Source organism: Bidens hawaiensis, unplaced genomic scaffold (genome assembly GCF_021521415.1).
Source record: "Bidens hawaiensis isolate Kalapana, Puna unplaced genomic scaffold, B.hawaiensis_p1.1 tig00002181_1, whole genome shotgun sequence".
Lineage (NCBI taxonomy): Eukaryota > Viridiplantae > Streptophyta > Magnoliopsida > Asterales > Asteraceae > Bidens > Bidens hawaiensis.
In genome coordinates, this window is record NW_027491116.1 from 1,233,592 (window position 1) to 1,246,765 (window position 13,174).

The 13,174-nt window shown below is 36.7% G+C and overlaps 1 protein-coding gene across 1 annotated transcript in view; it reads right to left on the reverse strand.

Moving 5' to 3' along the window:
• Positions 1-1,554: 1,554 nt before the first annotated feature.
• Positions 1,555-13,174, reverse strand: part of LOC143609394 (uncharacterized) — a 45,071-nt gene continuing 33,451 nt past the window's right edge. The window contains exons 8-13 of the mRNA XM_077084159.1: positions 8,455-8,513; positions 7,962-8,255; positions 2,113-2,181; positions 1,984-2,021; positions 1,659-1,898; positions 1,555-1,569 (exon numbers count right to left, since the gene is read on the reverse strand). Of these exons, the coding sequence (XP_076940274.1) occupies positions 1,555-1,569; positions 1,659-1,898; positions 1,984-2,021; positions 2,113-2,181; positions 7,962-8,255; positions 8,455-8,513 (715 nt within the window). The remainder of the gene's footprint in view (positions 1,570-1,658; positions 1,899-1,983; positions 2,022-2,112; positions 2,182-7,961; positions 8,256-8,454; positions 8,514-13,174) is intronic.

The following is a 13,174-nucleotide window of genomic DNA, read 5'->3' on the forward strand; positions in this document are numbered from 1 at the left end:
ATTCAGTGCAAGTTTAACCCATGATATCCTTTAGTACAAGTTTAAAAGAAAGCAGATGTGATGTTGGATTATATATAATTAGCTAGACATATTATTAATTCATATATATAGTTAAGTAAAAACGTTCACATGTGGTGGTTATGGTTTGGTAGTTATAACCGTTACTTATGGCGGTTATACTCCAACCATCATGTTGCTTCGAGCTTCATTTCACACCCATTTAAAACTTGTATAAAGCATCGTAAACCTCATTTGTAAACACTGTGAAATGTACAATACCGATTAGGACAGTTTATTGGTGAGAGTCGTAACTCCTAAATAATAGCGGACCTAGGAATTTTTTTTCTACGTTTTTGGTGGTCAAATTTCGCACAGCCAAATGTTAAAGTTTTCAGGGTCTGAAAACATTATAAAATAGCGATGGTTTATTATAATATGGGTTTGGATCAAATACAAATGAAATTAACGTGCTAAACATGAGAATCAAATAGAGTTTTTATATATACAGATAGAGTAATTATGTAATTACACCATAGAGTAATTACGTAATTACTCTATGGTGTAATTACATAATTACTCTACTTGCATATATAATTACTCTACTTGATTCTCATGTTTAACACGTTAATTTCATTTGTACGTTAACCCTCTCCATTATAATATAATAGTTACAGAAAAACGGGTTTAACAAGACTAGATCTCAGGACTGTATAGGCTTCGCATGTTAGAATGACTAAGGGACAAGAAATTTACCATTAAAGCAACCTTTTAACTCTTTATTATGGGTACACTACTAAAATTCTTATTGGCTTACTCAGAAATTTTATATATCGATTCTACATAAAATTTTAAAACCGGACAAATTATCCGTCAGCAATGGTTTGGTAATCTTATCGAATGAGTTACCGAAGAATTACTGGCTAATTGCCCGTCAGCATTGGCCCCACACCGACAAACACCTGAAAACGCCTAGAGCAATTTTATCAGAACCCCATGGACGCTACAAAAACAGGTATTTGTTACGGCTAAATCCGTAGCAAACCGGGTGTTTGCTACGGATGTGGTCCATAGGTACAAGTCTCGTAGCTAACTTGTTTGCTACGGATTTTTGCTACATAATCAGAATTTTGCTACGAATTTAGTTACCAAAAGAGGCGTCATCATTTTAGCTATATTAGCTAGGGATTTTGCTACAAAATTGTTTGCTACGAACTTTTAGCTACAAATTATTAGTTACGGAATTTCGCTACATTTTTTTAGCTATGGACTTTTAGCTACGAATTGCTAGCTATGGAATTTGTTTTTTTAGCTACGGACTTTTAGCTACAAATTGTTAGCTATGGAATTTGTTTTTTTAGCTACGGGTTGTTAGCTATGGAATTTTGCTATGGATTTTTAGTGTTGCTACCGATTTTTAGCCATGGAATTTTGCTACAAAATTACGTGTTTTAGGTACGCATTTGGCTACGACTTTTATACTGATTTTTAGAATATACTAAAAAGGTTGCAGTTAATATTATTATTTTATTTACATTTTTTTGTTTTAAAAATATATTAGATCACATTAAACTGCAATCACAAAACCAATAATTTATATAAAATGACAATGATACAAATTATCCAAAATATGCCACTATTTATATAGTTTATCAAACTACAAGTATACACAGAATATCCATAAATATTATTAAGTGATGAAGCGCACAAAACAACACAACAACATAGTTATGCTTGAATGTCAAACATGCTATCATCCTCAATTCTTCATCATCAACCACATCAGAAGAGGGAGTCTTTTTGTCATCATTTGCATTGCACATCTTCTCACATAAATTGAAAATGATTACAAGTGGCATGGTGACTTCAAGGCTAAGGTCAAGTACAAATATGTATTTGGTCTGCAAAACCAAAATGGAAGATATCACAAGCAAATGAATGAACTCAAGAAGCGACTTATGTCCTGTTGTTCGTCTTTTTGGCTACCGGCTTATGCAATTGTAACTTTAATTGGCTGCTAACACCTACAAATGTATTTTTTGATATCAGTTAGTAATGACTAGCAACAAGAATGGAAAGTAGATATTGAGAATTGCTTTTTTTTTACTTACATACACATTCCATTGAAGACCACAATAGCTAGAGTAGCAAAATGGTGATCAAAGCAATTGAGAAATATGTATGCTGATGTAAATTCATATAAAGAATAATAAAGGAATTAATAGTCGTCTTTTGTAACCTCAACAGTCAACAACAACCTGCACTTGAGCGAAATTCATCAAACTGTTGGTATGCATCTTATTCGTAAACAAAACACTGATTCACGATGTTTCTGCACTAATTTAACTCAAATTAGTTGGATACATACAAGTTATAAGTAACAATGATATTAATATAATATAAACATTCATCAGATTGCATATACCAAATTATTAAACAAGTGCACGTACATAACCAGTCACCGCTTCGCTGCCAAGCATTAGTGATAAATCAATATTCATGAGAGGGCGAATTGAGAGACGCGAACAGAAATAACCTGCTAGTATCAATTGATATAGGTGAAAGTGAAGCAACAAGAGATATGATTGGGGTAGGTTGGGGAGCGGATGTGATGACCAATTGGGGTATGAACGAAATTGAAGGAGGTGATCGACGGATTTAGGGGGGAATAGGGGTGAACTGGATTTGGAATTGGGGGCAAATTTAATATTTTCGAGAACAAAAAATGGATGTAACGGAGGGAAACTAACTTTTAGGGACGTAAATAAAGTTATTTTATATAAATATTGTAACATACTAAAATAATATAAATAATGATCTATCTATAGTAAAGTTCATGGTTGGTGTCACAAGATCCTGATTGGGTTAAGTGACACCAACTCATTGGTCTAATATTTTTTTTATTTTTTATTGATGCGTAACGAACATTTTGTTATTTGTTTTACCCAATTCATGTTGACTCTTTGTCACAACGTTCGAGACAGACAATACTCGGGTTTTAAGGACCCCGAGTTTTACTGAACTTTATTTTAGTTTCGATACCTTAACAAATGTAAACGAAATTGACGAAATCCGCGTTGACCCACCATCAGGATGCTTGGAATTTTACCAGCACCCTGATTTTACCGACTCACCATCATAGCGCCCTAGTACGAGCCAACTCGCTGCTGCAATAATCGCGTTTAACAAATGCTCGGGTTTACTGAGCGAATATTAGATGTAAATATGGCTTTATAAATTGGCCTGATGGTAAGAAACTTAGGTTTTTCTTAGCAGAGACCTAAGTTTGATCTTTACTTGGGTTACTTTATTGGATTATGGTAATAAAGGATTTGAGCTAGGTCTTTTACAATGTTGTTAGTTCGAATCACAAGCCTACCCCAGGTTTTCGTCCCACCATATGTTATGCCAGAGAGTTCTGCTCTTGTGGTGGCACAACGACTGTCAAATGACAACAGGCGATATGGTTTTCCGGGGAACTCTAAAGCCAACGTGGGCCCAGTTAAAACAACATAATTAGTCTTACTAGAGTGAGCAACGGGGCTCTCCAACTTTGGAGCGCGCGGTGGCCTTACGCACAAGAAAGTCGTCATTCAAAAGAAATAATAAATAAATATGGCATAATAAAACATAAAACAAATTAAAGATAAAACGTTTTGGATGTAAAAATAACATAAAAATATAAAAAAATATAAACACATATGAAGTATAATGTTTTATATTTTATGAAAATATAGACAAGCTATATAAATGTTACATAAAATATGATGTATTAAACGATGTATAAGAAAAGAGAGATGGCCGTCGAATTCGGGATGGTGTCGATAAATGGAGTTGGAGATGAAAAAGTTTGAGTGCCATAGGCGCTAGTATATCATATCAAGGGCTTAATGTGTTAGATTTGATGAAAGATGTCCACTGATAATTAATGAATATTTCACCAACTTAACAGTGTTTTACTTTGACGATGGCAGACGTACATGTGTTAGCGAGTCATATTGAGTTGTAATAGTCGTAACAACATTTAATGGGGCATGATAACCTCTTTTGTGTTACATTTGGTTTTAATATGTTGGATTTGAATAGTTATGTCAATGTTCGACCATGAGAGACCAAAATGGACTCCAAGTTTGTAAGTCCCGTGTCGGAGGATCTTGCAATGTGATACCAAATGCACGATGAAATGCGGAAAATAACAACGTGTTGATTCAATACGTGAAAGATAATAGCATTAAGAACACACAAGAAAGGCTTCAAAACACATTATTATATAATAGTCAGGTGCTTAAGCCCTTTAGCATTACACAATGTCACGGCTTCAATACTAACAAATGACCAACCTTGAACCGTTAACATATGTTCTATATATATCCTACCAACTAGGCCCAAACCAACTAAAAGCCCACCGAGATCAATAGATCTCGGTTTACAAACAAAAGCCCAAACTATACAAAACTAAGCCCAAAATTATAAGCATAAACCACAAAATACGACCTAACAATCTCCCCCTTGGTTTATTGCTTGACTTCAGCGTTTAACATGCATATATATCTTCATCTTCTGCCTTTTGGCGTATATACTGTGGCTTCTAAAAAGACACTTGGAAGTTGAGTGTCTTATTTAGGGCCTTTATTCCGGTAATAATACCCCTGGCCAGTGATCCAGCACAGGTCATGCTACTTCCAACAGAAGTAGATAGACATGAGTTTTGTTAAAGAATGCAGCAACAAATATTAGGCTGGATTGACTCAGAAGCGTCAAACACGATGTATCTTTGGTAGAACCAACAAAACTTCGGTCACGGATTGACCGAGAACCCCTCAAAATATCTTTGATCCAAAGATCTCTCTGGTTGATCAAGAGAATCTGGTCAGTCCATACCGAAAACCTGAGAACACTATTCATCGTCATCTCCATATCACCAATCATCATAGATGACCAAACCTGTAACTGTAAATGATGACCTTTAAAGAAATCCGCTTGAGAGCATGAGGGAACAAGAAAGGATTGATGGCGGCGAGTAGATGAAGGATGTGATGGTTATACTTTAAGAGGATTTTGGAAGATATTGGAAGTTACAAATATCGAGAATGGTTAATAGAGTGTAATGAGTGACTTTTAAACTTCCAAGATGCCTCCATCTGTGCCGAGAACACATATGTACCGAGAACATGTATGGGCCGAGAACCATTATCATGAGCCGAGAACAAGAAGATTCGATGGGCCGAGAAACAAGACACCCGTTGGGTTAAAATTTAGCCCACTTTCTTTGAGGAATAAATCCCGCTTGAAAAATGATTTCTTAAAGATATTAGTTTCAATATGAGTAAATATGAGGTAAATAAAAATAAAATAGAATAAAACTAAACTTAAAAACAAAATTAATTTACCTATCCAGCCTTCAGAGCAATTAACATATATTGGGATCAAATTTCAGCTGTTTAAAAATGAGCAACTCTTTTTAAGAAAAGATCCAAACATGAAATCATATTGATTAAGATACTTTCACAATGATCCATTTTCAGCGTTATTTTGACATAGTGAAAAGGTTGATGGCAGGTATTTGGAACTTAGTATGACTTTCATTGTGCCAGTGATATGATTAGATTCAATTAGGCATAAAGCTTATATGAACATCACTTATGGACTTAATATACCCCTTATCTCTTCTCAAAGCGTATTTGGCTTTCCTCAGATCACCCCAATTTGACTCCAACCCCCTAGTGCTTGATCAAATAATTTTCTTTATACAAAAAAATTTTAAGCTTTAAGGTTGAACGTTGGACTTACATGCCATCCGGACTTACAAGCCTTACATTCAGGGTGTTTAGGACTTACTTGAATGCCCCACCCCTGTAGTTCCCTGGGACCCCTTTAAGCTTTTGGAAAACAAATTTGAATGACAATAATTTTCATAAATATTTACAGTTTTTTTTTTAGCTTCAAATGAAACATAATATTTTTGGTGATCAAGACACTAACGGGCTCGTGTATAACTGGGTAATTGCTTTTCTGCCTATCATTCGGAGAGATGTATCTAGGGACATGCACGCATCTTCAAATGTCTCCACAAAAGTTTAGCATATTTAGTTTATATTACTTCAAACTTTTACTTATCATAGAAAGCTACCATACACATCAATGACTTATCAAAAGCCTTTATTAGCTTAATAACTTCACACATTAGGCACGCAAAATCAATTTATCTATCATTTTTCAAAGGCTGGATCAATTTTCATTTGAAAATTTTTAAGCTTTTAATAAGCTTTAGCTGAATATTAATATCATTTCCCAGATGATAATCCCGAAGACAATTTTAAATCCAATCACCCTAGTTACCTTCAGTTTTCAGGTGAATGGCTATCATATGTGTCTACAAGTAGACGATAGGACCAAACACATAGTAAAATGTGTCCCTCAAACTTTAGGCGGCCGACATAATTTTCAGTGAGAGAACTTAAACCAATAGTTAAACCAAAAAATAATAATAATAAATTTTTTTTAAATGTTCAGTCGCCCCGTCAGTCCTTAGGTTAATGGCTATCCCGTGAGTCAAGAATTGATGACGGGACCAAACATATGAAATATGTCTGTTGAACCCTGAGCAACCGTCATGATTTTAAGCAACAGAGCAAAATGTTTTTTTTAATGAAAACACAGACGCACACTCTTTTTAAATATTTTTAATTTTCTCCTCATAAATTTGTGCAAAAATTTTACCAAAGACCAAAAAACTTTTATGTACAAATTTACCTCACATAAGACTCAATCATCAAAACGAAGCATCTTAAAGAATCCCACAAGCACATTGAACCTGGCTATTCCGACTGGTTTAGTAAATAAGTCCGCCACATTATTATCGGTGTGGACTTGTTCAAGATGAATCAGCTTCCGGTCGTAACAGTCACGAATAAAATGAATTTTGATATCTATGTGCTTGGTTTTAGAGTGCTGAACCGGGTTTTTTTAACAATGGCAATGGCAACATCATTATCACAAAAAATAGGAGTGTCAAGAAATTCCAAACCATAATCCAGCAATTGATGTTGCATCCAGATGACCTGTGAACAACAGGAAGAAGTAGCAACGTAATCAGCCTCAGCAGTGAATGTGGACACCGTTTGTTGTTTCTTGCATTGCCACGAGATGAGTCGATTCCCCAAGAATTTACATCCAGCACAGGTAAATTTCAGTACCCTTTTGTGTAATCTTTCTCTCCTCCCGCAAAGGAAACATACCCTCCATTAAAGATTTGAATGTCGTGCAGTTGAGAGATGTCACCTGTTATGTGCCTGGAACAGCCACTATCAACATACCATGGTCTGATGATATTCCTCCATAGCTGTTCCTACACGATGTACAAGATTAGTTAGTCTTAGGTACCCAGTCCATAGTCGTTCTGGGTAAACCTGGCTTGTTCAAACTTGTCACAGGTTGCCATGACATATCTTCATGATTATCAAAAATCGAACCAGAGGACGTTGAATACTTTGTTACTGGGAACTTAGGCAACCATCTGTATTTAGGTTTTAAAACTTTATTATTTGTACAGACGGTTGACTTTGTCTCTGGTTTGCGAACGGAATACACATTTGACTTTGATCTTCTAAACGATTTCGATTCTGAGGCCCAGTTGGGTCTCGCCGAGTTTACGTTCCGCTTTTAAATCGAATAAGTCTTGGGCTAATGGAAACTTGACCTTGACCTGTCAGCCTTGTTTCTCCTCCAATCACCGTTAGAGGGCTTTGCCTTATAATACCTTGTTTTATGTGAGTTAAAATTTTTGTAGGTATTTTAAGGCATAGTCCTCTGATAGCGTCTGTAATAAGGAACATACGGAAGACGAGAACAGTTTCTAGCAATGTGACCGGGAATGCCACAGTTGAAACAGGTTTGCCTTTTAACAAAAAAATCTGTGTGGCCGATTCCCGGTCTTGCTCTGTTAGGTGAGTCTGTTTGTCTACCTTTGGACTTAGCACTGGATTTCTCACAGTTATAAGTACATGAACTTCCTTCTTTAACAAACTTGGGTGATGAATATTTACGAAAATTCTTATTTTTATCAACTTTATTAGAAAGCATATCATTGTTTTTAGAAGTTTTAGAGAAATCAACCACATGATTGTCTTTGCTCTTTAAAACAGATCCCACACAAACATTTGTAGCAACAGTATTCGAAACAGGCAAATTCAAAGAAACATGAGAATTAATAGGTGAATTATCATCCTCGTCAGTCAAATCCTCAACTATTACTTCATCTGCACACGAAGTAAATACATTAGAATCGTTCAACCCATATTTTGATTCAGTTGCCGTGACTGAACCGACCATAACTTTGCTAGTTGCAGTTGACTTACCATACTGCATACATTTTTATTTTTCTTCCTCTTCTTTAGTAAGAGGAAGCCCAGTGTAATTATCGTTGTATGGTGGGGGGAACCATGTTGTACCCAATACCCACACCCTTATTCTCTTTCCATTTCAACTGGTTTTCTATCATTGACTCAACGACAACGCTAGAGACATCAAATTTTTTAAAATTGAATTCAGCATTTTCAAATTTATTAGTTAATTTAGCTATCTCCAACTTTTATGCATCTAACTCGGCGGTTAGTTCGTCAATTTTCTTTCTAGCATCAAGGTGGTGACAGCATTTTGTGCTGAAATCAGATTGAAGTTTTGAAAAATCCTTTGTTGTGCCTCTAATTTCTCTTTTAATACCTTTTCCAGTTTCTTAAGGGTAGCATTTTCATATTTAATTCCCTCCATTTCTCTAAGCATATTACTATAATGAATTTTATACAGTCCTACTTTATCAATACATGATTGAGAGCATAATACAGGACTTACCTCAGAGGATTTGGTGGAGGTGAAGGCCATGAAATTACCTCGTATGACTGGTCCAATGAATCATAAGCCCACTTGAACAAAATCCAAAGTCCAGCTAAGCGGGGCCCAACGCAACCAAAAACCCGAGAACCTTACAAGTAACCAAGAACCTTGAAAAGTAGATAAGAACGTTGAAATTTTACCAAAACTTTGAAAATTGGCCGAGAACTTTGATTATTGACAGAGAACTCTGATACTTAACAGAGAACTATGATTATTGACAGAGAACTCTGAAATTTTCACTAGAACCCAATAAAATCAGTCGAAAACCATCAAGGCTCTTGATATGGAAATCTTTGAAGATTTAGTCAAATCTCGAGAATTAAGGAATGTTCTTGATTTGGTAAACTTAAAGATAGAATCAAATCCCGAGAATGAAGGGATTTGAATTTAATTCAAAGATTGACCCAAATCTTTTCCAGAAAAACTTCAACAACCCGAAGAACACGAAGAACAGTCTATCTTCAAGATCCAGAATTCTTCAACCAAAACACGCACCGATAAATCACTGGTAGAATCCTTGATATCACCAATAATCGAGCCTAGAAAAGGTCTATAGGCTCTGATACCAATTGTAAGTCCCGTGTCGGAGGATCTTGCAATGTGATACCAAATGCACGATGAAATGCGGAAAATAACGTGTTGATTCAATACGTGAAAGATAATAGCAATGTCACACCCCAAACCAGGGCCTAGGAGTGTGACCATCAGTTGGTATCTGTTTTGTAAATATATCAGAGTAGCGGGTTTATTTTTAGCGGAAGTCTTTAAATATTAAAATATTAATTTACATTATCAAAACTACTCGAGAATTAAACACCCGAGTTTCAGTTTTACAAAACCGTGATATTAATAATACAAGGATTTGTAATATTCAAAAACGAGCCATCTCGAGCGATCTTCTATGACTCCAATCCTTGTATATCATCTATTATCATCTAGTTACCTGCAAGGGTGGGAAAAACACGTCAGCTATATGCTGGTGAAACGTTGACTCGATAAAACAGTTTATAACAGTCGTTAAATACAAACATAGTTTTCTGTTCACAATCTCAGCAGGAATGCCTGTCCATTCCCGGGATTTGTACCACTGCCCTACACACACAATTCAAAGGTTCCCCGAGTACATAGCCCCTGTTCGGAGACAACCTTCTCCTAAACTATGTAACCCTGTTGGAGAACCAATTATGACTGACTTGGTTTTGTATGACAATTATCAGTTATGTTTGGATCCAGACACATGTGTATTCGGTCTGAGTTGCTTTTTATTATCTATTTTGTATTATAACGATTTTAGAGATTATATCTCATGCAAACATTTATCAGACTCTTTGTAATAAACAACCAGTCTATTACAAGAGTAAAATCAGTTCAGACAGTAAAAGGTTAACGTGTTCACCTTATATTATCAGTAGGAAATATCAACCTCCTTGGCTTCAGTATGCTATTAACCTATATTCATAATAGGTATGCATAAGTACCTAGTTGGTATTATTCAGCAGACTTTAAGTCTGTTTCAGTTTCAGCAGACTCGAGGTCTGATCAGCAGACTTGAAGTCTGATTCAGTTCAGCAGACACGAGGTCTGATCAGCAGACTCTTAGGTCTGACATAACCTTAGGATAGTTATAGTCGTTTTATGAAAATACTTTGGATTTACATATAAAGTTTGGAATAGCACGCTTTGGCCTAATAAAGGATATCACATTGGCAAACTTCTCCAGGTAAGCAAACGGGTCCCGCGGTTGATTGGGATTTGTACGAATTGCTTTCCTTAGGCAAGAAAAGTCTACTAATGATACCCCCCTTCCAGTTACTACATGCCCATCAAAATAATAGTTTTGATAACATTACTTCGCATGGAAGCAACGTCTTTACTTTATAAAACATTACTTGGAAAATATTAACAGTTTAACGACTATGCTCTTAACTAAGTTGTAACTAGATATTTAAAGTAACTAGTAAAGTAACTTAACCTTATTCCTACCTTAACCGGCTTGACGGAACTTAAGAACTTAAGAAATCAGCAGCAATTCAGCTTGTACTTCGTTACAAGATCAGCAGCTCGTTAAACAGTGTAACGACACCTCGTTTCTTCATGAAAACAGCTCTCGACACCCTAGAACACCCTTGGCACGATTACCTAGGTTAAGTGTGTGAAATGAAGGTGAAAATGAGATGCATTGGCTTGAACCCATAGCTGCCCTTTTATAGGCGAGTTTTGCAGACCATCGCGTAGCGCGATGGCCTTTTCCCCAAGGCCGTCACATAGCGCGACGCCGCAATTAATCAGAAGCTGCCACGTGTTGACACGTGGTTGGCCACGTGTCCCGGGTTACTTAACCTGGTCATCGCGTATCGCGATGGACCAGTTAGGTTTGGCCGTCGCGTAGCGCGGCGCCCCCCTTTTTCTTGAACTATGTGATTCTCTGTCGTGTAGCGCAACGGAGTTAGTCAGGAGACCATTGCGCAGCGCGATGGGTCTAAAAACCCAAATTTTTCATTTTCAGTCCTTTATCTTTCAGAATTGGCATTTTTAGCCCTTTAACTTCTAATCTTTGACATTTTTGGCCCGAAACTAGATGGGGTATTTTCACGGTGTTACATCCTCCCCACCTTTAGAAAAATTTCGACCTCGAGATTTATGTAAACAGATGTGGATATTTTCGCTTCATTTCTGACTCAAGTTCCCAAGTGAATTCCGGACCACGTCGGGAATTCCATCTTACTTTTACCAATTTCAACCTTTTGCGCTTTAAGAACTTGATTTGACTATCTTCAATCTGTATCGGCTCCTCTACAAACTTGAGTTTCTCATTCACTTGTACATCTTTTAGAGGCATAGCAAGTGTCTCATCAGCTAAACATTTCCGTAGATTCAATACGTGAAATATGTCATGGATTCCTTGCATTTCTTCGGGTAACTCAAGTCGATAAGCTACAGGACCTATTCTTCCAACAATTTTTAATGGTCCAACAAAACGTGGACTTAACTTCCCTTTCTTTCCAAAACGAACCACACCTTTCCAAGGTGATACTTTGAGCAACACTTTGTCTCCTTCTTTAAATTCTAACGGTTTTCGTCTTACATCAGCATAACTCTTCTGTCTGTCACGTGCTGCTTTCAATCTTTCTCAGATTTGTATTACTTGGTCAGTTGTTCTTTGAACAATCTCGGGACCTGATAACTAATTATCACCAATTTCAAACCAACATACAGGTGTTCTACATTTCCGTCCGTATAGAGCTTCATATGGAGCCATTTGTATATTTGTGTGATAGCTATTGTTATACGAAAATTCCATCAATGCTAGGTGAGTATCCCAGCTTCCACTTAGATCTATAACACAAGCGCGAAGCATATCTTCCAATGTTTGAATTGTTCTCTCACTCTGTCCATCTGTCTGTGGGTGATAAGCAGTACTCAAATTTAAACGCGTACCCATTGCCTTTTGAAAACTTCTCCAGAAGTTAGAAGTGAAACGACTATCTCTATCGGATATGATTGACAACAGCACACCATGAAATGATACAATGTTTTTCACATATAGTTGCGCCAATTTATCCATGCTATATGTTTCTTGATGTAGGTTCCCAGCCGGATCTACACGAGATATCGCGTTCTACGTAGGTGCGGAATCCCTACGTAAGACGTTACGAGTATAGAAAACAATACGAGCTAACACACGATACGATAACCAAACACACGTTGTATTCCAACTGTAAACACGTGATACTATGATCACCGATACAAAACTCTCTGACTCGAATACACGAATAATCTAAACTGAATTTACTTCCTTTCGAATAAGCCGTAAACAATTAGCTTATATAGACACGACAACTTCGCCTGGCATGTTCAGGCGAAGTTGTCCCTAACTTCGCTTGTCTAACAAGTTCGCCCATATAAGCGAACTTGTTAGCAAGTTCGCTTACATACAAAACTCAAATCTAACTAACACGATTACAGACACTCGACACTGAACTACTGACATCATGCACCAACAGACTCCCCCTTGGCAGTAGCTTCATCTCTTTAGCTTCAAACACGTGTCTAGTAATCTTCAATCTTCTATCTTCAAGCATGCACTCCTTCTCGAACACAAACCGAGACAACTCTTTGATATTTCCTCGCTTCGTCTTTCCAAGCAGGAATATAAAATATCTTCTTATCATTCAACACCTGCAAATCAGCTTGCGATAAGTTTACCAAGTGCATCGGATCGTACACTCTAAGCAGCTCTTGTTCATCTTCGTCTTCCATCACTGCCTCAGCTGTCTCACAATCT